The sequence below is a fragment of the Nannobrachium achirus genome (genome assembly GCF_963921795.1).
Source record: "Nannobrachium achirus genome assembly, chromosome: 21".
In the NCBI taxonomy this organism is placed as follows: domain Eukaryota; kingdom Metazoa; phylum Chordata; class Actinopteri; order Myctophiformes; family Myctophidae; genus Nannobrachium; species Nannobrachium achirus.
This window is the reverse complement of record NC_137828.1, coordinates 13,728,003-13,755,747: the sequence shown is the minus strand read 5'-3', so window position 1 is coordinate 13,755,747 and position 27,745 is coordinate 13,728,003. Positions and strand designations below refer to the sequence as shown.

General features: G+C 43.1%; 1 protein-coding gene across 2 annotated transcripts in view; it reads right to left on the bottom strand.

The window, feature by feature from the left end:
- The window catches only part of LOC308306563 (rho GTPase-activating protein 29-like), a 95,926-nt gene that overhangs the window by 6,781 nt on the left and 61,400 nt on the right, over positions 1–27,745 (bottom strand). For both annotated transcript variants that reach the window (XM_080751599.1, XM_080751600.1), the window contains exons 9-19: positions 27,008–27,118; positions 25,775–25,855; positions 23,613–23,795; positions 20,750–20,887; positions 19,851–20,035; positions 13,366–13,535; positions 10,263–10,391; positions 6,543–6,641; positions 5,363–5,526; positions 2,587–2,775; positions 475–612 (exon numbers count right to left, since the gene is read on the bottom strand). In XM_080751599.1, coding sequence (XP_080607725.1) covers positions 475–612; positions 2,587–2,775; positions 5,363–5,526; positions 6,543–6,641; positions 10,263–10,391; positions 13,366–13,535; positions 19,851–20,035; positions 20,750–20,887; positions 23,613–23,795; positions 25,775–25,855; positions 27,008–27,118 — 1,587 coding nt within the window. The remainder of the gene's footprint in view (positions 1–474; positions 613–2,586; positions 2,776–5,362; positions 5,527–6,542; positions 6,642–10,262; positions 10,392–13,365; positions 13,536–19,850; positions 20,036–20,749; positions 20,888–23,612; positions 23,796–25,774; positions 25,856–27,007; positions 27,119–27,745) is intronic.

Here is a 27,745-nt window from a genome sequence, read left to right as displayed (position 1 = left end):
GCTGTATTGACTTTGACCTCGAAGGACCTTCCAGGGAGGGTGCTCATGTGCGTCTTGCGGTGACACGCTTCCTAGTTTCTTCTTCTCTGAGCTGTTTTTTTTGTTTCTTTCGCACTGATTTTTGACATTGCAGGTCAATTAGGTTGTGTTGGTAGTTTCTGAGTTTTTTGCTTTGTTTAACAATGACAGTGAGATACTTGTTGCACTAACTAGCATTGACTGCTATGGTCTCTTTTTGTAAGACACTTTATGTATATATATTTATATATTATTCGCCCCCTCTCTTGATGCACCATCTCTTTACTGGTACTGTACTGCTCTTGTTTTTTCCTCCTATCTATCTTTTTTTCGTACTTCTCTGTAACTTTGTAAATAACTGTATACTGCTGTGCTACAACTGGACAACTGAATTTCCCCCTTGGGATAATAAAGGTATCTATCTAATAAGGGTGCGGGTGAAAACAAGCAGCCCACCTGTCGCAGGTAGAGTTTGAGCACGTTGCTGATGTCGTGGGGGTAAAGATCCGAGAGCTCCACCAGGTCCTTGCCATTCTCGAACGCCTGGCACAGCTTCTCCACGCGAGACTTGGCCCCGTTCACACGATAGATACCCTGCACAGAGCAGACAGGAAGAGCACATCACATCAAGCTAATATCACTGGGATAGGTGGTTAAGATAGTCACAGGGGCAGTCAGTGCATTCAATACCCTCATACCTGTCAAACTACTCCTCTAAAGTGAGTGACACCCACAGCCACAGGACTAGAGGTAGCGACCATGATCTGGTACCACCCATATTTAGAGCAAAAGAAATTGGAAAGTTCACATTCAACTGCTCTGCAACCAAAATGGGGAATGCCCCTACACCACGGGTTTTCAAAGTGGGTGACGGGGCACCCTGGGGTGCCGTGACGGTGGACGGTGGAGGCTGCGTGTGTGTGTGTGTGTGTGGTGTGTGCGTGCGTGCGTGCGTGCGTGCCTGGCCCTATGGCCTGGCCTGAACAACAGCGCCCCTACCTTAACATGTGTGGTCAGAAAAGGTATTGCAGGCTACATACAGACAGACAGACAGACAGACAGACAGACAGACAGACCCACACACACGGCCATGTATAGGAGACGGTGTGACCACCCTTAAAAAAAAAAAAGAAAAAGAAATCGGATGGGGACCCAAATGCATTTGGGTCTCCAACAAAATAATATTATTGAACTCAAGTCATCATGGCATGAGTAATCAATAGAAAAAATCACACCCGTGTGAAGTGGAGCTGTGTGTGTGTGTGTGTGTGTGTGTGTGTGTGTGTGTGTGTGTGTGTGTGTGTGTGTGTGTGTGTGTGTGTGTGTGTGTGTGTGGATCATGTGTACCGATTTTTGTGACATTTGAAGAAAATATGTAGGAGAAGGAGCAAAAAGTGTGTTTTGGAGAAAATTCAAGATGGCGGAAAATCTATCATGGCGCAAATGGGCGTGGCCTATATGGGGAGATGCGTCATGACCCAAGGAATCCAGGGAAAAAATATTTTTAATTTTCCGACCTACGGTTCAAGAGTTACAGGCCAAAACGTAAAGTGGGGTGTTATGGCGCCACCATGCGGCCAAATGACACAATTATTTTTTATTTAATCCTTGAAATCATTATGAACCTCCTCTCCAAGTCTTGAAACTCTAGCCCCTATGGTTTGCGAGAGACAAATAATTGAATGTGAGTTTTTGCAATTCCCATTATAAGTCAATGGGGAAAATTAATTCACTAATAAATTAATATCAATTAAACTATAGAACCTTTCTCTTAGAAAAGTAATAGCCCACGATTCCCGAGTAAGCCGGTCGATTTGTCATATGGCGCGAGTGTGTGGTGGCAAAACTGTGGGACTAGTGGCGTGCCGAAGTTTAGGAAGTTCAGGCTACATACACACAGACACACACACAGACACACAGACAGACAGACAGACACACACACAGACCCACACAGCCACGTATAGGGAGCCTGTGCTTCACACAGCTCCAAAAGTAATTTGGGGGTGAATGTAATGGCTTACATTTTACATTTCTGACGAATAAAGTATTCAATCAATCAATCAATCAGATCGCACATTAAGTTACTCTATACTTAGTCTCGCGTAGCAAGACAACTATTCCACAATCTCTGAATGCTATATAGAGTCTGGAACAGCAGCTCCCGAACGGCGAGTATCGAAAACGGGCATTAACGTTCAAAACAATATATTTTAAAATGTCATTTCTGCTAAGCAGCAAGCTAAACATGCTTATATGATTTTTATTTATATAATGATAAATGTGTGCGATGTGAGACTGAAACGGAAGTGACGTGGGGGCTTCACTTCCGCTTTCATCTCGCACTCATTTTTATCTTTCTGCTTTGCCAGACTGTATGCTGGGAGCATTTGACCAAATCGCGGAGGCAACCGTCTGGCCACGCGAGACTACTCTATACTTAATCATTCACTAACAATTTTGTTCACCATATATATATATTTTTTTACAGCCACACACAAACAAAGTCAAACAGTGCTGTTGTACTGTATGTAGCCTAAAGCATGTTATACTAATGGCCAAGTTAAATACCTTGATGTTGAGCGCTCTGTTCTCGATCTCTGAGGTGCATTTCCTGATGATGAAGGGGACGCCGTCGGGACTGTTCTTGGCTGCCTGGGTGAAGTCGATGCCGAACAGATGGAGTCTTCCTTGGAGCTTCTTGTGGCCACACTGGATGGCCAGGGTCTCCAGGCACTTCTTATGACAGGCCAACGAGCACTGCACACAAGGGCGTCACAAGGGGGGGCAAAGTGGGACTGAGTTACTAGGGCCCAAGGTGGAGGCGCCTTAATTATTTTATACTTTAGCTATTGAGACATAGCAGATATACAAGCACGGCACAGAGTGCCGCGCTGTGAGCTTGTAGCTATTTTTGAAAAGTCATGAAAATGTGTGCAAATCTTTGAATATGTATTTTTTAAGGGAACATTCTGAACTCAAATTTTGCTTCTGGGGGGTCCCTGGAACTAAATATGTTGAGATGGGTGTCCGTGGCCAAATACATATCATTTTGGGGGTCCTTCACATGAAAAGGTTTGAGCACTACTGACATAGAAACATAGTTTTTTCAAAAAAAAGAAGGATTTGAAATATTCAAAGACTTTTGAAGTTTTCACGATTTTTCAAAAATAGCAGATCTATAAGCTCGCAGCGTGGCACTCGGTGCCACGCTGTGAGCTTTTATATCTGCTATTATTCAATAGTTAAAGTAAAAATAGTTAAAGGCCCAGAATTTGGTGCGACACCCCTGACTGCACACATAGGACGCACGGATGTCAATGCTATTTAATCCAATTTCACTTCATCCTCGTGACATTTTCAACACGTCTAAAGATTTTCACAACACAGGGATGAGGATAGAAGTGATACATCCGACATGTGAGCTTGTACAGTAGATCTGCAATTTTTCCTTCTCTATTTTTTTTTAAAAATGATGACATTGTACAAAGTATAAAATAGCGCTTGTGTAATAGAGGGGTTAAATCTAAGAAAATAAGTCCAACAAGTAGCATTGTTGTGAAATATAACATTCAAGGACCCCATTCAGATATTAATATTTTATCACTCACTCATTTTGGTGTAACTTTAGCATAATTTGGCTCGCCGAATTACTATATATTTTCTCTTTTCATGCACGTGTTCATTTTTCATTATTTTGGAAAAGCGTCCACTCCCCTCCAGGGTGACGTCAATCTTGCAGACAACGTCAAACACAAATTCCCCAACTGTCAATAACTACCTATCAATGAAAACATTAGTGACTTCTTGAATGTTTTGTTGTCGTCTAGACTACGGTTTCTATCAAAACACTTCAATGCCACCGTTGCTTGGACTCGAACTGTATAAATACACTGGAAAAGTCACATTCTTCCAAGCGTGAACAACTAAATGTAAAACAGTAACTGTTCCATAAAGGTACTTTATTTCACTGTATGTGGGAATGTTCTAAGATGCAATTTTTTGGGAATTAAGTCATGAAATGTCTGTCAGGAATCTTTAAAATCACAGTTCCACTATGTGCTAAACTCTGTATACTCGGAATTCATCCAAAGAACTTTACACAGTCAGCGAAGCTAGCTAAAATCTTAGACTTTGGTCTTCTCCAAGCTAGAAGAGCTGTGGCATTATGCTGGAAAAGTGTTGAAGCCCCAACATTGAGGATGTGGCATCGGGAACTCATGAATTCCATCAGGCTGGAGAGGTTGACATATAAAGTGTGGGGTAGACAGAGTGATTTTGAACAGCTGTGGGAGATGTATATGAATGCCATGGAAATAAATACCTAATGTACGTTGTTGTTGCCTTTGTTGTGGATCAAAGCGACCGCTTGTTTCCGCCCCGCGCCGCACGACGAGCGATCCGTTTCTCGATCTAACAGTTTCTCTATCTAACCGTGACATATATATATATAGTCCGAGCGTTTCAGGCAAAAATTGTGCGCTTTATGAAAGAAGCATGACATTTGGCACACAGTTAGAACATGCCATATGGAACATTTTTGGCTATAGGGGCATCGCAGATTTGTCTTGGGAAACTTGTCGGAGCCAATCAAAGTTGCTCTCATAGACTTTACTATAGAGTAAAATAATAAAAAAGAAAAATGCTTTAAGTAGCATGTGAGGGGTCAAACTAGGTGTTTTTCGGGATTCTGAATCCAATGCATTTGTTTTGCACAAAAAACATTCCTTTACGAGAAACGGCCGCCACAAAACTTTGAAAAGTGGTGACTCATCACTAAACCATAGTTTTATGGGGTCCCAAGGAATGTTTTTCCTGCAAAAAGAATGTTTGCATTGGATTCAGAATCCCGAAAAACACCTAGATTGACCCCTCACATGCTACTTAAAGCATATTCATTTTTTGTATTATTTTACTCTATAGTAAAGTCTATGAGAGCCCAACTTTAATTGGCTCCCACAAGATTCCCAAGACAAATCTGCGATGCCCCTATAGCCAAAAATGTTCCATATGGCATGTTCTAACTGTGTGCCAAATGTCATGCTTCTTTCATAAAGTGCACGATTCCATCAAAATACTGCCCGAAACGCCTCAACAACGTTTACAAAAGTTGTAGAGTTACGCCATCGGGCATTAACATAGGAACGAGCCTCCTGGTTGCATATCAATGGTCTGCTAACTCCTCTAGTGTAGGTGTCAAGCGGCGTGCGTGTGTGACGTCATTAAATTAGCGTGCCACCAAACATTAAATCACCAATACAACACTGCCTGGCACGAACTCTTCTCAGATATGTGACCAAAATATTGGCATGAAAAACATTGACAAGCTCTGGCGAGAGGGTCTCACCTCCTCGCACTCAGCTCCGTGGAAGACCACCAGGCTGTCACACTCGCGGCACTTGGAGGGGGCTCGGAGCTTCCTCAGCTTGTGGGTCTGGGCTGCCTTGGACATCTGGGTGTTCCTGAAGGGACCTGGGGAGCTGGCCGTCTCTATCACCATCTCACTCAGACCTGCAGGGAGGGAGGGAGGGAGAGATGGCGAGAGAAAAAGTTTAGATCAGACTGTATAAGCGTTTGTTTTCGGGCAGAAACCTTTTTATCTCATATTTGATTGTGTTTGTGTTTTTTGTTTGTTTGTTTGTTTGTTTTTTTGCGTACTACGCTGTACACTTGATAGTACTACAGCGTCACACAAAAGCATCAAAAGTAGCAGATCTAGAAGACAGATCAGACAGACATTTGCTCCAAACAACACTTAAGAATAGTGTAACTCGTTTTGTTTAGATAAACTCAATGTTCACATTTTCATCATATTATGTCCAAAATCCAAAACTTACTTACTTACTTTTCAGGATTAAAATGTATAAAAAATAGCAAAAGTAGCAGATGGACACGCTCAAAACTCTTTGAGCTTGTAGATCTGCTACTTCTGATGCTTTTGTGACACTGCGGTTAGTGTAGTATGATCAAGTGGGCCGTTTAAAAACACAAAAAGTTTAAATATGGAGACAAGAGGTTGCTTCCTCCGAGGGATTCTCTCTGGCCATCTTGCTCTCTCGCTCTGTGTGTGTGTGCAGGGACGTGCTGGCCATTGGGAAAAGCGGGACAACTCCCGAACGGCCGGAAAATAGGAATATTAGGAAAATAAATAAAAATAAAATGTCACTGTCGGGCAGAAACCTTGTATCTCCAAGTTTCAAATTCGTAGATTTTTTCGCAAAGTGTGCTTGTAGATCGGCTGTTTTCACTAGTTTAAATCATTTTTTAAATGATAAATACAAAACAAACGGTTTTGGACATACAAGGTTTCCACCCGACAACGACGAAATATAACTCATGTAATTGGCCCACTGGCTTGTCACTTTGTCACAAATCTTTGAGTAGCAGCAGCGCTGTAGAGAGAGATCTCTCTCTATAGCGCGCAATGAGGGCCTCTCCAACTCTTTTTTCCCGGGCTGAATCAGGGGCCCAGCAGCACGTCCCTGTGTGTGTGTGTGCGTGTCTGCGTGAGAGAGCGAGTGACTCACCGTTATCAGAGGGCGAGTGGGGCTCTCTCTCGTCGAGGTCGTCGGCGGACGACATGGTCCCCGTGGAGGGCGTCCTGGGCAGCCTCCTCTTGAAGTCTGCTGCACAGGAAGGCATGAAGCACCACTTAGTTCTCATTCTCCACACGCGATGTCACAAAGTCACAGAGAGAAGAGTCACAGTTCCGCTGTCTTTTTCAGCGGTGGGAAATGAACGAGTTGATCGGAGCGCTTGAGCTGGGGTACCAGCCAAGACTAAACTCTCAACTCTGGACTCATGAGAGGATCTCTGGATTTAAGTATCAGAGTTTTAAAGGTGTGGTCATTCGTCGTTGATGAGGGCGATTACAGGGACAATGGGGGGGGATTAGGAGCTTTTCACACCTCTAGCATTGATCACCATTGATCCATTCATTGATGATCAATGGTACCATTGATGATCAATGGTACCATTGATAGTGATTATTGTTATAACCAGTGCTTAATTAACCTTGACATGTAGATTTTACATGTCAAGGTTAATCAAGTGCCGGTTATAATAATGAAGGTTACAAATGGAAACAAAAAGCCTTCTAAGATTTTATCTCTATTTCAGTCCATTTAAACACTGATTGTAAAATCAATAAGAGCATCAGCAGGAGTAGTCAATATGTCCGTAAACGGACAAATGTGTCTGTGGCATAGACTTGGTCTTGTCTGTGGCAAATTTGAGATGTTTTGTTTTACACACCATTATAATGTTCTTATTTTTATCATAAGACCCAGTTATGCCTCCCCTGATGGAGGGGAAAGGAACTGGTTGGAATAACAAGTTCCTTCCACGCGCTACGTCCAACCGGGGAAGCTCCCCCCTGTCAGGTGATAAGAAGTGGTTGCTCACTCCTCATGCACTGAGGGAAGCATGAGCTCAGTTCTGGGCCCTCACAAGGTTGGCAGAGGGGAAGCAGTGCCCAGGATTACAGCTTAAGCAATTAGCACTGGGTGAAAAATGGGTTACAAAATCGTAGGATAAAAATAAATAAAAATGTGCCCAGCTAAATGATTGATAGTTAGGAACCAAATGGACCCATACTGGTCTATAACTCAAGAGTGTACAAATGGGTCCACTTGGTTCCACTTGTACACTGTCAGAGTTATGGGAGTCTGAGGCCTAAGGCACACCAAACTTGTGAGTCCTTGACATTAGAACTGTTTTGGAATCACTGCACTAAGCCTAATAATGACGTTGAGACTTTCCAGTAAAAATCCAGAGTGGAAATGACTTGCTGAGTCTTGCCTTAAGAGTTGCAACCGGATCTGTATACTAACATCACACCTCCCATACTGTAGCACAGCAACGGATCAAAATACCCGCCCCGGTGTTGCAGCACTGTTTGAAACATATCGGTGTGAGCATTCAACATTGACTGGTTTTGAAATATTTATGCCTAACAATAACAATGTTTATGAAGTATTATAAGGGCTGGTCATAATGCATTATGAGCTTAGAGGACCAGCACATAATAAGTAATAACTCCCATAACTTAGTCAGTTATAAAGTGATAATGTTGTTATTCATAAACTGGCTTCATAACAAGTCTTATGAAGTGCATTATAAGTGCAATTATAATGCATTGTAGATGCAACTTTAAGTAAAGTGTTACCAGGTAGTTATAATGCGCTGTTCCACTGAGTTTATAATGCATTACGACCAGCATTCACAAACCTTGTTATAAGATGTTATGCATAATTATAAACGATTACAATTAGTGTATGAAGTGCATTATAATGCTGTATAAATGTAATTATAATGCATTATATCCTAGTCCTTTAAGTAAAAGTTTCACCGCAAAACATTAAAACCCCAAGATTCTAAAAAATATAATAATAATAATAATAATACAAATAATAATGGCATTAGGGTGAACCACAAGTTGGCATAAGCCCCTGCGGCCAATTTAGATACTCAGTCTGAGCCATGCCTTTCCTGTCTGTCATATTATGCCAGCAGGGACGTGCTGGACCCCTGATTCAGCCCGGGAAAAAGAGTTGGAGAGGCCCTCATTGTGCACTATAGAGAGAGATCTCTCTCTATAGCGCTGCTGCTACTCAAAGATTTGCCGTTTCAGATCATGACAAGTGACAAGCCAGTGGGCCAATTACATGAGTTATATTTCGTCGTTGTCGGGTGGAAACCTTGTATGTCCAAAACCGTTTGTTTTGTATTTATCATTTTAAAATTGATTTAAACTAGTGAAAACAGCCGATCTACAAGCACACAACGCCTCGCACCGCGAGGCGTTGTGTGCTTGTAGATCTGCTGTTTGCACTACTTTTGTGCGACTGGCTTGTATGATGAAGCAGGGCTTTGTTTTGCAAAAATTTACAAATTTGAAACTTGGAGATACGAGGTTTCTGCCCAACAGTGGCCGGCCTGGACTGGCCGGGAATGAACCGGCCTTTCGGGAGTTGTCCCGCTTTTCCCAATGGCCAGCACGTCCCTGTATGCCAGTGAGTTCAACTGAGTTATAAGCCTGATCGACCTGATTTTGAATGTTGACAAGGTGGGTTGATGACGTGATTTATTCGTCTCTGTTGCCTGAGTGACAACAACATGACAGGAAACAACAATACAGAATGCCATGTAACAAAAAGATCTCAATGACAGAGCGATACCTGGGCTGATGTATTTATGCGTAGATGTAACTTTATTTAATGACAGGGGCCCATACCTGTGGCTGAATCATTTAATGTATGTGTATATGTTACCGGATGTTTGGGTAACTCAGGACGTTCTATGTAAGAGCGCTTGTTTTGTCGTTCACCACACACCAATCACCACCAGGTGGCGACGACAGCCCATAGAGTTATAATGCGACAGCCATTCACTAGTGAAGGCGCTGACGTCACTCGTTTGCGACTCTTTCTTTATTTACTAGCCTAGCCTAGCCTAGCCTAGCCTAGCCTAGCCATTAGCTCCATTGTAGTCACTTGGACAGGGCGTTTATCGTGGGCTTGCCCAGGCCTTACGGCCTGGGCATAAATATAACGATTGCATTCACCACGGCTTCGTAACTCGCGCGGCGCTCCGCCGGCCGCGCGGCCCTGGCCCAAGGTCCGCTGGCCTGCGCGCCGCTTGCAATGTCGTGGACAATCGAGCGGCTCCGTTCCGCCCTGTGCTGCACGACGAGTGCTCCGTTTCTCGACCGTCCTGTTTCTCTAACAAACCGTGACATATATACCGTCTCTGTCGGGTGGAAACCTCATTATGTCCAAAATATTTCAGGATTCAAATCCAGAAACAGCTTAAGCAGCAGATCCGCAAGCTTGAAAGGCGAGCTTGGGGATCTGCAACTTTTGATGCTTTTGTGCGTCGCTGCAGTATGATCAAGTAGGGTGTCAGTTTACCAAAAAAAAGAAGAATACAGCATGAAGATCAAGAGGTTTCTGCCCTGCCTGGAAACCAAATGAATCTGCCAAACAAAAAAAATATTGCATTCTGCAGATTTGGTCTGGCACCGCTCAGTTGAGATTTCACTCCCTCCAAAGTAGGACCAATCAGGGCCCAGTATGCAAATATGGGGCAGCCTTGTCACCAGAGACATTTTTTTAATCTGCCCCTTGGAAATGCAGGTTCCACACAGACATCCCAGACTAATACCTACGCAATGATATTAGTCTGGCCATGCCAGGCCATTTCTGCCCGACAGAAATGACAATTATGTGACTTTAAGGTCTCTTTACCTGGGCTGGCGGTAGGAGAGTCCATGGAGCGAGACTCGCTGCTTCCTCCGGCGCTCTCAGAGTCACTGCACATCCCTCCTCCCTGGCTGCCCGAGGCCCATGGACGAAACGGGCCCTGGATCCTGAGGGCTGGGATTACACACATCATGACAGACGCTGTTTATCAGCAGGCCTTGGGCATTACATTGGTAGACAGACATCTGCCACTGGGAGGTTTAGCCGTGTTATAAAAAGGTCCAATAAAACCAAGGTAAGGTTAAGATGTAATGATCTAAACAAAAACGCACGTTCTATGCACACACGCACGCACACCTCTTAACACAGACACAGCCATTTGGCAGCCAGCCTGCTACGTATATTGTTCTCATATAGGTGTGCTATTGCTAGGGTTCCCACACATTTTTACCAATTAATTTCCAAAACTTTTCCAAAACTTTTCCAGGATATTTAACCCAATTTCCAGGACTATATAACAATAATTCAGCTCAATAACAAGTCGCTTACTCCTATGCGCAATGCCCAAAGACAGGTAGTGTATGCCAGTGGTTCTCAACCTTTTCAGGCTGTGACCCCCGAAATAATCATATTTTAACTGGGGACCCAGCACCCTGACGAGCACTAAGAGTTGAGGAATTTTGTATAACACGTTTCTATTGTGAAAATAGCCGATCTACATGCTCACAACGCCTCGCAACGCGAGGCATTTCTGCCACTAATATTTGACAATTTGGCCAATGTTTAATTTGTCATTTCAATGGTATTAACAAAATCAATAACCAAAGACAATGCATAGCTAATTTTTCCAGGACCTTCCAAGACCCTTGATCAATTCCAAAACTTTTCCAGTACTGGAAAAATAATTTTCTAATTTAAAAATATTTCCAGGAATTTCATGACCGTGGGAAGTCTGGGAACCCTGTATTGCATATCGTCTCTGTCGGGCTCTTATCTCCAGATTGATATTCTAAAGTTTTTCCGTAAATTAATGCCCTACTAATATTGACCATACTACAGCATCACACAAGAGCATCAAAAGTAGCAGATCAACAAGCTCGAAAGGTTTCCTGACAGAGACGATATATTCTCCTAGATGGACTAGCTGAATTATCAAGCCATTTACAAGGATTCAACTATTAATCAAAGGTACACTTCAAAACCTGGGGACATAACCCTGACATTAACAGGCTAACAAAGGACAACCAGAAACGTTGAATCTATTATCTAACAGAGCTGCTCGGTTGAACCTCCATTGACCTCCAGTTAATGTGATGCTACCCGAGTTGTCAAAGAATTCCCCAAATCCTTACTAAGTCTAATTTCAAATTCTTTGTGACTTTTGTGCGACGGTACAGAGACAGACTGCGTTATGGCAGGGAGGTCACAGGTTAAATCCGAGAAGAGCCTCTGTCGCCTTTTGACGGTTACCGGGTGCGACATACTATTAAAAAAAAAGCTAAAAACACGTTCATTAAGCTCACTAAAAACTACCACTCTGGTTCAGTTTGAAGGTGAAGCAGCATATTGGCACTGCGCTAATTAACACAAATGGCCCCGGCTTCATATCAATGGGGTGTGAATCAACCTGTTAAGTACTAGGCTGCTAACACCTCTTTTAAACCGCCGCTAACAAGAGACAAGATGAGTCAATCAATAGTATTAAAGTCTATACCGTGCGTCGCTTTCATTTTTAGTAGTCTCTTTTAGTGACACCCCTTGCAGCTCTGTTGTCATTACAGCCAGGGACGTGCTGGCCATTGGGAAAAGCGGGACAACTCCCGAACGGCCGGTTCATTCCCGGCCGGTCCAGGCCAGCCATTAGGAAAAAATAAAAAATAAAATGTTGGCCTTCTTTCCATTTTGGGGGCTGGGCGGCCAACAAAGTAAATCGTCACTGTTGGGCAGAAACCTCGTATCTCCAAGTTTCAAATGTGTACATTTCTTCGCAAAGCAAAGCCCTGCTTCATCATACAAGGCCGTCGCACAAAAGTAGTGAAAATAGCAGATCTACAAGCACACAACGCATCGCGGTGCGAGGCGTTGTGTGCTTGTAGATCGGCTGTTTTCACTAGTTTAATACATTTTTAAATGATAAATACAAAACAAACGGTTTTGGACATACAAGGTTTCCACCCGACAACAACGAAATATAACTCATGTAATTGGCCCACTGGCTTATCACTTGTCATGATCTGAAATGGCAAATCTTTGAGTAGCAGCAGCGCTATAGAGAGAGATCTCTTTCTCTATAGCGCGCAATGAGGGCCTCTCCAACTCTTTTTCCCAGGCTGAATCAGGGGCCCAGCACGTCCCTGATTACAGCGGCTGTATATACGGAAGGAACGCTGACAAAAGGAATGCTATAGGCTCCTTGCGTCTGAGGGGATTTTGGAAAGCAACAAAACATAGGCAGAAACAGTATTCATTAACTGTAAAACACAAAATAATTTCATTTCCAGTGCCTGTGTCATTTTGGCACAAGTGTCGAGTCTGTCGACCTGGAAAAACAATCTGGGGGTCCTCCATGAAAAAGTTTCAGATGGAAACCGACAGTACTATAATTCACATTATTCCTGGCCGCACCCACCATGGGCGTGGCCAGCTAAGGTAGGGGAGTAGTGGGGCTTTCCTGTTCACCAGTGTTGTCATGTCTGCTTATAATAAGCGACGTTGGGCTTGTTTTTAAAGTGTAGTTGCATATTTTGGGCTTGCTTCCTAATGCTGTTTAAACCAATGGTTCCCACATGTGTATTGTATGCATTAGTCCGCAGACCCCTGTATAAAAACATTTTGTGACAAAATATTCAAAATGTTGTTTTTTTTTGTGGAAAATAGCTGATCTAAAAGCTATTTTCAAAAGTCAGACGTAAAGTGGTAAAGCGTGCTTCTTTTGGGCTTGTTTTCGTAGACCTAGCTGGCCACGTGTTTCAAAATCTGGAAACACTACAGATAACCTACGTTACACCTGCAGCCTACAAGGGTGGAAGTGACCAGATATTGAATGAAGCGGCAGGAAAGGGGCAATGGCTCTGCCCTGGAGAAAGGCCAGATAGAAGGTGCATGCACCACTGGCAAAAAGGGTCAAATAGAACTCTAAAACACTGACCTTGGATGTCAGTGGTGCTGTTGGAGCGCATGTCGGCCATCTTGCCGGGTCGCGTGTGAACGGGACTGTCCACCTCGTCAGCGCTGAGGAGGTCGGAGGTCAGCGACACCTGGGACAGGTTGCCGTGAGACGAGAGGCTGGCGCTGAGCGAGCGCTTGGTGAAAAGCATCCTGGGAAATAATAAAGGGGACACACAAACATGACATTCCGTGGCAGCCGGGATTGTTTTCCAAAAGCAGAGAGCAGGCTACTGTCTAAAAATGTAGCACACAGTTTTAAAAGTAACAATATTTTATCTTAGAACCTTGTATCTCCATATTTAACAAAACTAGCCCTTACCCGTTCAAAGATATGAGCTCCAAAATGATGTGCAGTGTGTGGGTTATGGGATGTGCACTGTGCATACAGTATATGAGGGATGGAAAGTAACTGTAACTGGTGCTTGCATGATAATATGTAGGAGCATCAATGTAAGAAATACCCGTTTCGTTTAATGGCTACCCCCCCCCACCCGCCCACGCACACACCCGCCTGCCTGCACACACACACACACACACACACACACACACACACACACACACACACACACACACACACACACACACACACACACACACACACACACACACACACACACACACACACACACACACACACACACACACACACAGAGAGCTGGTTAAACATGTTGCCTCATGCTAGATGCAGAATAGATGAGCCTCAAGCTAGATGCAGAATAGATAGTAGATACACCATAAAAATGCTAATATACAGCATACGATTTGTGAAAGTGACAAACGGGCTTCACAGTTATGTTAGGTGTGTTCATATGCTAATGGTGATGCGATTTCAGATCAATTGCTCCAGCCACTGAGGAGAAACGCTGTGACAGACAGACAGACAGACAGACAGACAGACAGACATTCGCAAAATTATAGTATAGACAGCTGATCTACAAGCTTTTTGTGAGCCTTAGCGCTGCTATTTTGGAACCATATTCGAAGTGAAAGTTAGCCGTTTAAATGTGTCTGCGGTTAAATGAAAAGCATAAACAAGATCTTGTGACTAAATAATAACTACATTGGCTCCTTTGGAACACAGGTTCTTTTTTCTGGAAAACTGTTTTGGTCCTACAAGGTTTACACCCGACAGCTATGATATGATATGGCCTTCGACGGTTCAACCAACTCATCTAAAGTACTCTATCTCTCTCTGATGAGAATCATAATCTTTGACTTCATAAAATGTCTTGAGCCTTGAGCTTTCTCCATTGTTTGTGTGAATAGGAGGAGAGCGTCTCACCGAATGTTTGTTTAAAAAGTGTATATTCACAAGTGACATTTGATTTATTTGATAGCCGCGCAATAAAAGCCGCGGAGAGAGCTGATGTTACATATAGTACAAACAGTCCTCTTGTTTATATCTACATCAAAGGAAGAACACACTGAACTGTCCCAGGATTGGAAGCAGGAAAAAAGAACATAATGTCGTTTAAGTCGGGACAGAAACCTGGTATCTCTAGATATAATAGGTTTGATGATTTTTTTCATGAGATAATACCCTATTTTATACTTTGACATGTCACGCAAGAGTAGCCAAAATATGTTTAAATCTTGGGTTTTATAAATATTTAATCAATGAAAAGTATTAGCTAGATGCTTTGGGACTAAATAATAGCTAATAATAAGTAGATCCATTGGAACACAATTTTCCCATTACCTGAAGACTTAATGGACATACAAGAGTGAAGAGTTTTGGACATACAAATTTCACAACCAGTGACAGTTGCAACTGTATCTGCAACAAGCCCTGGGGCCACTCATGTCCACATGAAAGCCATCCAATTACTCAAGAGAATCTGGTTCATTTGAGGGCCCACTTATAAAGATTTCTTGGCCCACCCATATGACCACTTAACACGGCAGCCATCCGGTCAGATGGGTCGGCCGCAAGTGTTTTTACTAGAGCATGTTTAAGCTAATGATCGGTTCAGCTGTTGTCTCGTGGCCCACTACCTACTACTGTACTACAAGGGAAGGAATTTGCATGAGTTTAAAGTACTCTAAGTCATTAAGGTATCACAATGAAACTCATTTTCCAAGCTTTTAACCCATTTAGAACGGGTACACATTATTGTGTATCATTATTTTATGCTTTAACTATTGAAAAATAGCAGATAAGCTCACAGCGCGGCACCGAGTGCCGCGCTGCGAGCTTGTAGATCTGCTATTTTTGAAAAATTGTGAAAATTAGAATTTTGACCCGATTCTATAAGTGTCTTTTGAATTCTTTTAAGGTTTTTTGGAAAAACCTATGTTTCTATGACGTCAGCAATCTGGCTGGCCATCGTCAAAGAAAAGGTCCTTTTCACTTAACTGGAGCTCAGTTAGTCTGTTCTTGAGAGACTACTATGTCAGCGGTTCTCAAACCTTTTCATGTGAAGGACCCCCAAAATGATATTTATTTGGCCACGGACCCCCATCTCAAAATATTCCGTTCCAGGGACCACCAAAAATTTGAGTTACACACGTTCGCTTTGAAAAAAACATATATTCAAAGATTTGCACACATTTTCACAACTTTTTCAAAAATAGCAGATCTATCTGCTATTTTTCACTGGTTAAAGCATTCAAAAATTCTAGGGCTAAAAAAGAAATACCATGTTTGTTTTTTTGTTTTTGTTTTCCACATAAATTGTTTTGATAATATTAATGCCAATAATTTGGGGGCCCACCAGTGTACCCCGAACCACAGCTTGGGAATCGCTGGACTTAATCCCATCAACGATGGCAGAAACCCCTAAATGATGGTGGAATCATAACACGGGCCCCACAGCCACATCAAAAGAAGCCAGCCAGATGGAACGAGTCCTGACGAATTGAACTGAACAGGCCGGACAATGGACTCACTCAACAGTCGCGGCCCTTAGATCAAGGTTAAACGGAGCCCCCCCCCCCCCCCCCCCCCCCACGTCTTACAGCAAATGTAGGTCAGTGTGCTATATTTATCCATGATGCTAACAGCCAGTGTGTGCGTGTGTTCTTGTTTATTATTCATTTCCCCCTCTCCCATTCTTCGGCCCTTTCGATCAGAGAGATCATGGGTTGGGAAGAAGAGAGAGGGGTAAACAAACAAAGAACAAAGAGATCTTCTGATCCATGCGCACAAGTGTGTGTGTGTGTGTGTGTGTGTGTGTGTGTGTGTGTGTGTGTGTGTGTGTGTGTGTGTGTGTGTGTGTGTGTGTATGTCTATACGTGTGAGTGGCCATGAAAGCAAGGATGAGCCCAAAAAAAAAAATCGTTTCAGACGAGCAACTGAAACAGGCACATATCGTCATTGTCGGGTGGAAACCTTGTATGTCCAAAACCGTTTGTTTTTTATTTATCATTTTAAAAATGATGTAAACTAGTGAAAACAGCCGATCTACAAGCCTGCAGATCTGCTGTTTTCACTACTTTTGTGCGACGGCCTTGTATGATGAAGCAGAGCGTTGCTTTGCGAAAAAATATACAAATTTGAAACTTGGAGATACGAGGTTTCTGCCCGACAGTGCCCAGACGATATAGTCCATAAACTGACCGATATAAAATGTAAAAAATGGTGGCGCGAGACTTTGGGAAAACCAAGCGCAGCGCAGCAAAATAGAAAACCTCCAAGGAGGCGTGGCAGTAGGAGGAGATGGGAAGCCCCCCACTGACCGACCCCACTGTTTCTCCACTCTTCTCTTCTCTCTCTCTCTCTCGCTCCCTTTCTCCCATGACCACAGTCATTTCCGCAGGAAGACCCGCAGGCCGCGGTCAATTGTGCTACGCTCTCCAAAAACAAGCTCTCTTACCCCCCCCTCCTTCTCTCTCTCTCTCTCTGTCTTTTTTCCCCCCAGATTTCAGGTCAGTGTAGACCAGGGTTCCCTAAAAAGTTTTCCCCAAGGTCCGAATTATGTCTAGGGTACCAAGCAAAGGGCCACAACATTGCAGGGGGCGACGGTGGCGTTTCCGCTACTCCAGTAACAGTTCAGATATCATCACTGTCGGGCAGAAACCTCGTATCTCCAAGTTTCAAATGTGTACTTTTTTTGGTAAAACAAAGCCCTGCTTCATCATACAAGATCGTCGCACAAAACTAGAGAAAACAGCAGATCTACAAGCACACAACGCCTCGCGATGCGAGGCGTTGTGTGCTTGTAGATCTGCTGTTTTCACTAGTTTAGTACATTTTTTAGATGATAAATACAAAACGAACGGTTTTGGACATACAAGGTTTCCACCCAACAATGACGATATACTAGTGTTGTTGCTGCTCTTATACTACCATTATTACTGGGGTTGGTGTGGGCCAGACAGTAGCCCCCCGCGGGCCGAAAAATGGCCTGCGGGCCGCCTATTGGAGAACCCTGCTGTAGACTAAAGCAGATTTTCAACCTTTTTCATATCAAGGTGGCTGGCCAGATTGCTGACATAGAAACAGGGTTTTTCAAAAAACCTTAGAAGGATTCAAAAGACACTTATAGAATCCGGTCAAAATTCAAATTTTCACGATTTTTCTAAAATAGCAGATCTACAAGCTCGCAGTGAGCTTGTATATCTGCTATTTTTCAATAGTTAAAGCATAAAATAATGATACACAATAATGTGTACCCGTTCTAAATGGGTTAATAATAATTCTCTAATTGTGTAGACTTGTTGTAAATTAAGTAATGCAGGTGTTTAACTCATATGCTGCCATGCCCGAGGAACCCGAAAAAATCCCGTTGTCCCGCCCTGCCACGCCCGAGGAACCCGAGATTTTTTTCAAAAAAAAATAAAAAAAATAAAAAAAAAATGTTTTTCAAAAAAAAAATTTTACCCCAAAAAATGTAGTAGGCATGATAGCGATCGCGAAATTGCATGTAACCCCCATAGCAACCCCATCTTTCAAACATGGCAGCCATCTTTGTTTACATTTTAGGAAAACATAATGGCTGCTATCTCATGAATGCCTGAACGGATTTCCATTCGGATTTTTTTGTTTGAAAGCTGTGAGCAATGTGGACACACGTGGTGCATTATCTAGGCATGGGTGTGCATGATCCGTGCACTATGAATTACATGGAATTCTATGGAGACAGTTTGGCATATGAGAGTACGAAGGTATTGTTAAATGGCAGCAGATGAGTTAACAATAATTTAACTCTTGAGAGCGTGAAATGAAACCCGTAAGGGTCCATTTGGTTTCATTTTACACCCTCAAAGAGTTAAAGCTCTGTAAGGGTCCATTTGGTTTCATTTTACACTCTCAAAGAGTTAAAGCTCTGTAAGGGTCTATTTGGTTACCAACAAGCTGGGGACCACCTGGAACCCCCTGAAGGACAGCTGGAGGTCCCCGGACTGGTTGAAAACCACTGGACTGGAGAGACAGAAAACCAATGGCATTTTCCTTTTATTTATATATTATAACAATTTTATATAAAATAATGTATTAAAATGACAATTCTTGTTCTGTCTTCTTGTCACAATGCACTTGATCCTGATTCGCTGGCTGGAAAACCTTACCAGAAAAAAATGCTCTCAGATTGAACTTCAGTTCAGTGTTTCTTTCAAGCCCGCCCACCCCAGAACTGAGTCAGGACCTCACCTCACCCTGCGTCTTGCGTGACTCCTGAGTAGGGGTGGGCGATATGGCGATAATTATCGTTGACACAATACAATGTCTCCACGATATGCCTTTTCAGAGGTATCATATGTATCGTGATACAATTCACCCTTTGTCAGCCTTCTGGTTGGTCCCTGACTGACCAACCAGCAGGCTCTATCTGCCTTGTCCCGCCCTGGTTCCGCCTTTTTGATGTTGAATTTGCTAAAACATAATTTTTGGAGAAATAAAAACATTTAAAAACATGCTGAGTCACTATACTACCAGTGAGCAGCTCCATTTGACTGAAACCAAGTTTGAAATTAGAATTGAACACACAGAATAACAATACGAAGCAACTGAATTAGAATGGTAGTGGATGGAGTGTCCCACCGAATGTCCCACCAAGACACTGCAACCAATGGGTGTGAAGAGGGACGGGACAATGGGCGGGACTTGACAAAGGGTGAATTGAGGGAGCCTTGTAAAAAATCCTGTTTAATCGTTAATACAGAGATTCATTGCAGAATTCAATTTAAGCCTGCATTTTGGTCTAAATCAGTAGTTCTCAAACTTTAAAATGTCAAGGTCTCCACTTAACTCTGACAGTATACAAATGAAACCAAATGGACCCGTAAGGGTCCATTTGGTTTCATTTGTATACTGTCAGAGTTACATACTTGTAAAGTTCAATTTAGACCTCCCAAAAGGAACTCAGAGAGTCTAGTTTTTGTCAAGTGACTTGAAAAATACCCATCAAAACCAACGTGAAAAAAGAATTGTGATAAAACCGTGATACAGCTTGGGAAAATATTGTGATATTGTATTTTTCCATATCGCCCACCCCTACTCCTGAGTCAACGGACAAGGGGACTCACCCTGCGTTTTGCGTGACTCCCGAGTCAAAGGACTGGGACTCGGCGGTGCGGGCCGGCAGGCCCCTGACGAAGTCGACGTAGCGCTGGCCCGGGTCGTACAGCTTGGCGTTCTCGCACAGCGTCTGGTGGTTGACGGGAAGAGACACCACCTGAGCCTGCTGCAGCTGGAACCAGTTGACCGTCACCTGCACACAGCGGTGGAAAAAAGTATTACATTTTTGTACCCACGTAAAAGTATAGAAATACTCTTACAGTCCGGAATTCTACATTTACTTGAGTAAAAGTACAAAGGTATTGGCATCAAAATGTGCTTAAAACAGGGGTGTCCAAACCTTTTTCAAAGGGGGCCACATTGAAAAATATTAAAGGGCCAACTACATATCCTTCAGTCAGACCATAACAAAGTCACATACATATGCATCACATTTAAACAATTTTATTTAACTATCATCATTGCATTTAAACAATTTTATTTAACTATTGTCATCAATATTTTATATCAATGGTCAGGTGTGTGCTCTGAACAAACACAAATAACTCTTATTTCACATTACCAAATGTAACCAGACGGGCAAGGTAAAACATACAATGAAATAGCCTTTCTTTGACTTTGACCTTAACGACTAACGTTTTGGTCTTTCGACCTTCCTCGGTGTCAAAAGACCGAAGCGTTCGTCGTCATTATTTTTTGTACTAGCACCTAAATAAAAGTCTTTAATTGTCCGAGCTGCTCCAGTGTCTTTCTCCTCTGCAACTGCTCTCCCCACTCCTGTGATGCACCGGACTAGCCGTATTAGGCTGAGGCGCGCCAGTAGAACCCCTTTGTTCACAATTAAATTGTTATTTGTATGACAATTAATTGTCAGCTTTTGTTGACAGCCCTAGTAGCGTGGACTTACGGCCTTGAGAGTGAGGTCACACTGAAAGACCAGCTCTCGTAGCTGTGTGAGGACCTCGCTCTTGACGTTGGCCAGGTCCACCCTCCTCTCCCGCACGTCCACCTGGCAGGCCTTGCAGTGCTCCCGCGCCTCCTCCGCCTGGTAACAACACACAAAATAAAATGGCGTTAGTTCATGCAGGGCACCGGGAGTCATACACGCTACGACACTCTTTCATTTCTTCAATACATTTCATTGGTTCAATATTTAGAAAACCCACAGACACACTTGAACATTCACTCAGGGTTCCCACACATCTTTACCAATTAATTTCCAAAACTTTTCCAAAACTTTTCCAGAATATTTAACCCGATTTCCAGGACTATATAACAATAATTCAGCTCAATAACGAGTCGCTTACTCCTATGCGCAATGACAGGAAGTGTATGGCAGTGGTTCTCAACCTTTTCTGGCCGTGACCCACGAAATAATCATATTTGAACTGGGGACCCCGGCACCCTGACGAGCACTAAGAGTAGAGGAATTTTGTATAATACGGTTTTATTGTGAAAATAGCCGATCTACATGCTCACAACGCCTCGCAACGCGAGGCGTTGTGAGCATGTAGATCACATGTAGATCGGCTATTTTCACAATTTCTGCCTCTAATATTTGACAATTTGGCCAATGTTTAATTTGTCATTTCAGAGGTATTAACAAAATCAATAACCAAAGGACCTTCCAGGACCCTTGATCAATTCCAAAACGTTTCCGTTGGAAAAATATTTTTCTAATTTCAAAATATTTCCAGGAATTTCATGACCGTGGGAACCCTGTTCACTTTAAAAAATCTAGAAGGCCCAACCATAGAGTTATATATTAACTAGAGGGCAGACAGCCCCACCCCCAGCTTTTTATTTCAACGACGGTTGCTCAGTGGTGTTTGAAGCACCCGGAAGAACGCTCTACTTCCGCACAAATGCGGAAATCTTGACGGATGGACAGACTCACACAGGAGCCAAAACATAATGCTCCGCCTTCGGCCGTTCCGGCCACTTGGCAGAGATAGTGGTTCTCGGTAGCGTTATATACCGTACCTCAAACTCAAATACACAGTTGGCAAAAAATAAATACAAAAATAAATATATATATATATTGAAATGATTGCACATATTGAACCTGGACCTAAAACAGCCTATATTATTGCTCTAACATTAATCATTTAATTAATTAAGTAAAGTGTAAGTGAAAACAATTTTTCAATAGGTAAACAGCAAAAAAGTTAATTTCCTTTTCCTTCAAAAATCCAATATGACACAGATGAATGCAAAAATGAAACCGCATGCGTCCATTCAACGGAGAAAAAAATAATGCAGCCATTACTGAAGTAATTGTACTTAAATTGTACTTAAAAGTACTGGAGTTGCTAACTGCTGGAATACTATGGGGCCTTTTCCACCAAAAGAACCTTGGATCAAGAACCAGTGCCGTTCAACTTTCTTGGAACCTTGGTTCATTCTTGCGAACCAGCCACGAACCGGCTTGCGTTTCCAGTTTCCACCAGATTGAACCAGAGGAACCAAGGATTTTGTGGTTCCCGTTCGGAACCAACTTTTACGGTTCGTAACCAACTCGGTTCTCGGTGGAAAAGCTCACCTCTGGTTCATCCCCTAGGCGGGAGAAAGAACCAGAACCGGTTCTTTGCCGGTCGAAAAAAGCACCCTATTAGAACAGCGGGCCAGTTCTAATAGTATTTAAGTATTGAATGCTTTAACCAGTGAAAAATAGCAGATATAAAAGCTCACAGTGCGGCACCGAGTGCCGCGCTGTGATCTTGTAGATCTGCTATTTTTGAAAAAGTCATGAAAATGTGTGCAAATCTTTGAATATATTTATTTTCAAAGCGAACGTTTGCAACTCAAATTTCTCTTCTGGGTGGTCCCTGGAACTAAATATTTTGAGATGGGTGTCCGTGGCCAAATAAATATAATTTTGGGGGTCCTTTCACATGAAAAGGTTTGAGAACCACTGACATAGTAGTCTCTCAAGAACAGACTAACTGAGCTCCAGTTAACTCATTCTGTGCCACAGGCCAAAATGCCTCCAAGGTAGCTGTGCCACGGTTTTGTATGTTTTTCTTTACTATGCAATGAAAAAAAATGATTTTTTTTTTATAATTTTTTCCCCCACAGAAACAGACACAGTTGTTGTGATTCAGTGGCAAAAAGAATTTTGTCAATCGGACAAATGGTTCCAGAGATAGAGCTGTTTGAATGAAAAAAAGTGTCCATCCACTAGAATGGACACACATTTTCACACATTTTCTCAATCAGCTAAACGAGGGAGCGAACACACAAACAGAGAAAAGCATCTCTCTGATCTCAGGTCATTTTGACATCTTTAAAAAAAAAAAAAAAAATGTTTTTTTTTTTTTTTTTTCTATGTAAAAAACACAAAAACCGTCATAAGCCGTCATTGGCACACAGGGCTATTGGAAAAAAACCGTCATAAGCCGTCATTGGCACAGAATGAGTTAAGTGAAAAGGACCTTTTCTTTGATGATGGCTAGCCAGATTGCTGACATAGAAACATAGGGTTTTTCAAAAAACCTTAGAAGGATTCAAAAGACACTTATAGAATCGGGTCAAAATTCTAATTTTCACGATTTAAAAAAAAATAGCAGATCTACAAGCTCGCAGCGCGGCACTCGGTGCCGCGCTGTGAGCTTGTATATCTGCTATATTTCAATAGTTAAAGCACAAAATAATGATACACAATAATGTGTAGCCGTTCTAAATAAAAGATATGTATAAAAGATGTATCTCCATGATAATTCATTCACGGGCCTGATTTGGGCCCCCGGGGCCTTGAGTTTGACGTGTACCTTCTGCAGGGCCTCCTCCTCCAGCCGCCGTCTCTTCTCCAGCTGCTTGGCGGCGTTGGCCCCGCCCCCTCCGGCCGCCAGCTCCTCCTCCACACGGCCCGTGGCCACCTTGGCCTTCTCGTGCTCCTCCTGCCGCTGGGCCTGCAGCAGCCGCGCCTTCCGGAGAGCGCCCTCCGCCTCGTTCTGTAATGGGAGGCAGATTACATTAGTCCAGGCAGGGGGTCTTCAACAGGGGGTCCGGGACCCCTAGGGCAGGGGTTCCCAAACTTTTTTGTCTCAGGGCACCCCATGAATATTTTTTTTTAATCCGAGGCACCCCTACATTATAATTTTCACTCCCAGCACCTTATATTTTTATAGCATATCGTCGATGTCGGGTGGAAACCTTGTATGTCCAAAACCATCCGTTTTGTATTTATGATCTAAAAATGTACTAAACTAGTGGCGCGCCACTAGTTTAGTACTAGTTTAGTGAAAACAGCCGATCTACAAGCACACAACGCCTCGCATCGCGAGGCGTTGTGTGCTTGTAGATCGGCTGTTTTCACTAGTTTTGAGGTTTCTGCCAGACAGTAATGATATTTTAGTGATTATGTTGCGAGGAAAACATTGAGATAATAGCCATTTTGGTAAATGGCTAAATATTTTTTCAAGTGTGCAAATAAATTCCAAATATTATCAAATTATCTCGCGGCACCCCTGGACTGCCGTCACGGCACCCCAGGGTGCCCCGTCACCCACTTTGAAAACCCCTGCCCTAGGGGGTCCTCAGAGTTACTACAGGGGGTCCACCAAATCCTTGTGTGGTAGGATCATTCTTTTAAATTAACAACCTGAACCCTCGCATCCTTATTCAGAGGAGAACTTTAGCCAAAAATAGCAGATCTACAAGCTCTAGCAAATAGTGTTGGTGTAAAGGTAAAAAAGTGCAGATCAAGTACATAGTGAAAGGTCAAGTTTACAAAATATCCACGATTTAAGTGGTTAAATGTTTGAAAATACACATTAACATGAATCCAACATAGACTGATGACAGTGCTGTCAGTGCGGAGGGGGGGGCTGAGTGGTTAAGGCGTGTACCACATCTATGCAGCTATTGGCAGTGGGTCTCGGGTTCGATTCCCGAGCCCAAGGGTCCCTTGCATGTCAGTCACTCTCCAACTCTGTCCCCATGTTTCCTGACAAATCTCCACTGAATATCGAAATAAAGGCAGAAAAAAATCTGACATAACTGCGACGCATTGTGTGTTTGTAGATTGGCTATTTTTGCAACTCCAACCCCAAAACCTAACCTCTAAATGCCTAATCCTAAACCTGACCCCAGCCTCAATCTTTTCCTAATTGTAAGCCTGACTCCAGAGTCCCAATATCTTTCTTTTAAGCATAAAACAACAATTTCTCTTGTGAGGACCAGAAACAACTTCTATTATTACTTGGGGGACATTTGACCGTCACAAGTACAGTAATACAAGTACACACACACACTCACACACAGCATTGTGCAGAGCACTCACACACATACACCAACACACAGTTTAGCGCACACATACAGTACATACATAACACAATCATGCAAACACACACACAGGCAGGCAAAGCAAAGGTTATAACAGGAGCTGCTGCTGTTGAGTCAGCACTACCGGTCCTGGTTCATTTCTCAGTTTAGTTCGACGGGTAAAAGCAAGTGAACAAACAAACGCAGGAAACCAGCAACCTTTCTCACTCTGCATCTCTGACCACACACACACACACACACACACACACACACACACACACACACACACACACACACACACACACACACACACACACACACACACACACACACACACACACACACACACACACACACACACACACACTTTATTATACCCGCCTACCTCGCACAATAGCCGGCACCCCCACGCACACTCGTGCACACAGTTCTGTGAGATTTTGCAAGACAAACAAGGGCCTACAAGCTCAAAAAGAAGCAACTTGACTACATGAGCACCAAGGACACAAACGCCTCTAAAGAGTCACATCATAATGGTAGAATAAGTGGTAAATGGTGCATTTCTAAAAGCACCTTATTTCCATGGCACTTTGCATGAAAAAAGATTCACACACAGATGGCGGAGGAAACCATGCAAAACGTGACCTTTCCCAGCTACGCCACCCACCATTTTCTTCTGTTCTCGTTGCCACTGCTCCTTGACGTCTTTTCGGAGTTTGTCCAGCTCACTCTTCCTGGACTGGAGAGGCTGGAGCACAAAGCACACAGAAAACCCACCGGAGATTCATTCATTCATGTTATACTCCACTGCAAGGCTTGCTGAAATAAAAGCACAGATCTTCAAGCTAACAAGCATCGTATGATGTGGTGTTTAGGGCTGAAAATAGGGAATCGAATGGATTATTTTATTACATTCAGCGGCCCCAGAGATGTTGTTAGCTTGAAGATCAGTTCTTGTGACAATTGTCACGGCTTTACATGAACAACAAAAGAAAACAACTTTATTAACTAGTTAAAAAGATCAAATAAAGAAAGGCAGAAGGGGGGGGGGGGGTTAGAATTAGGTGGGGAATGCAAGTCTGAAGAGGTGGGCTTTGAACGCCTGAATCAAACCAGCAACATGGGTGAGGCTCGTTCTTGTAAAGGAGTGCTTGTTTTTGGTGATGACGACGTGTCGAGCGTTGCGAAGGTCGCGTGAGCCGACTCAGTGCCGTCCGAGTTATGTCACAATATGGATCAGAATAGTAAATCTTCGTTCCCCAAACTTTCGGGAACCTCCGCGTGGTCCAAGGGAACACAAAGGTGCGCTCCCTACCTCCGGTTCAGCCAATCACAAGCTTCCGCAGGCGGGTCTTGGCATACCCATGTTTCTCTTTTGATACACTTGCTTTGAACAGGACAAGGCTTTGATGGGAGCTGGGAGTGAGTTCCAAAAGGAGGGTGTTGAAACTGAGCAGCGACGTGCAGAGAATATTAGAGAGGCAGGGGCTGAAATTTCTAAAAAGGGCCTTTTGGTGAAAATATCGAAAATAGCAGACCTCCAAGCTCACAACGCATCGCAGTGCGACACGTTGTGAGCTTGGAGGTCGGCTATTTTCGGTGCTTAATACCACACTGAACTAAGCATAATCAATTTCTTTCACCATAGTAAAAACTGCATTCAATGTCTGCAGAGGGCACCTTTTACAGACGGATAAAAGGGAAGGGGCTCAAGCCCCCTTTGATGTCTATGTGTGCACGTGCCTGCAACTGAGAAAGAGCCCTGTCACCCCAGGTTGGTGTCGTTGTCTTTGGGGACGTCCAGGAGGTTGGCATCACCAGACCTGAGGGAACGGTGAGTGGGCAGTGGCGGTGAAGGAGGTGGGAGAAGGTAGAGAGAGGAGCTTGGTTGTTGACATACCTGCATGAACTTGTTGGTCTGGAGAGCGGCCGCGGTTTGCAGGAGGACCTGGCTGTACTCGATGTCGTTCTTGAAAGCGGACATGTAGGTGTCGCGGAACGGCATGAACTCCTTGTACATGGTCAGAGAAGAAGAAAAAGGTCAAACCCCACACGTCTGAAGCTTATATTCTATTCAGTTAAATGTCTTAATTGTAACGTTAAAAAGGTACAGGTAAAATAATGTTGACGTGACATTGAGGGTTTTGAACATGATTGTTAAAGGTAGGGTAAGTGATTTAATTTAATTAAAATAATAACAAAATAGGTCTATTTTCTGATAGTACTAGTTACTATAGAGTGTTTGGTCCATGTTTGGACTTCAGTCTGATCTCCTTTGATAGTAAGGGAAAGTTAGCCTCATGCTGGACCAATCTGGAAACTAAATCATTTCCAATATCTTTCTAAACAAATGTGTTCATAAAGGTGTCTACTATCACCTCTGAACTTTCTCAATCCCAACTCCTTCTGGAAACGTTGTGGGAGCCAATCAAAGTTGGCGGTATCGGGATACCCTGAGCCTGGGATTAAAGGGGAAAAAATAAAAAATGGCCAATATGAGCGTATGAGTTGTGTAATTAGGGTATTTTGGGGCTGCCTGAATCCATTCCAACCATTCGTTTTCAGTTAAAATGACTCCTTGGCCATAAAATAGGCCTAATTAGCCAGTAGCTATGCCCCTCCCATAAAAGCTTTTGTC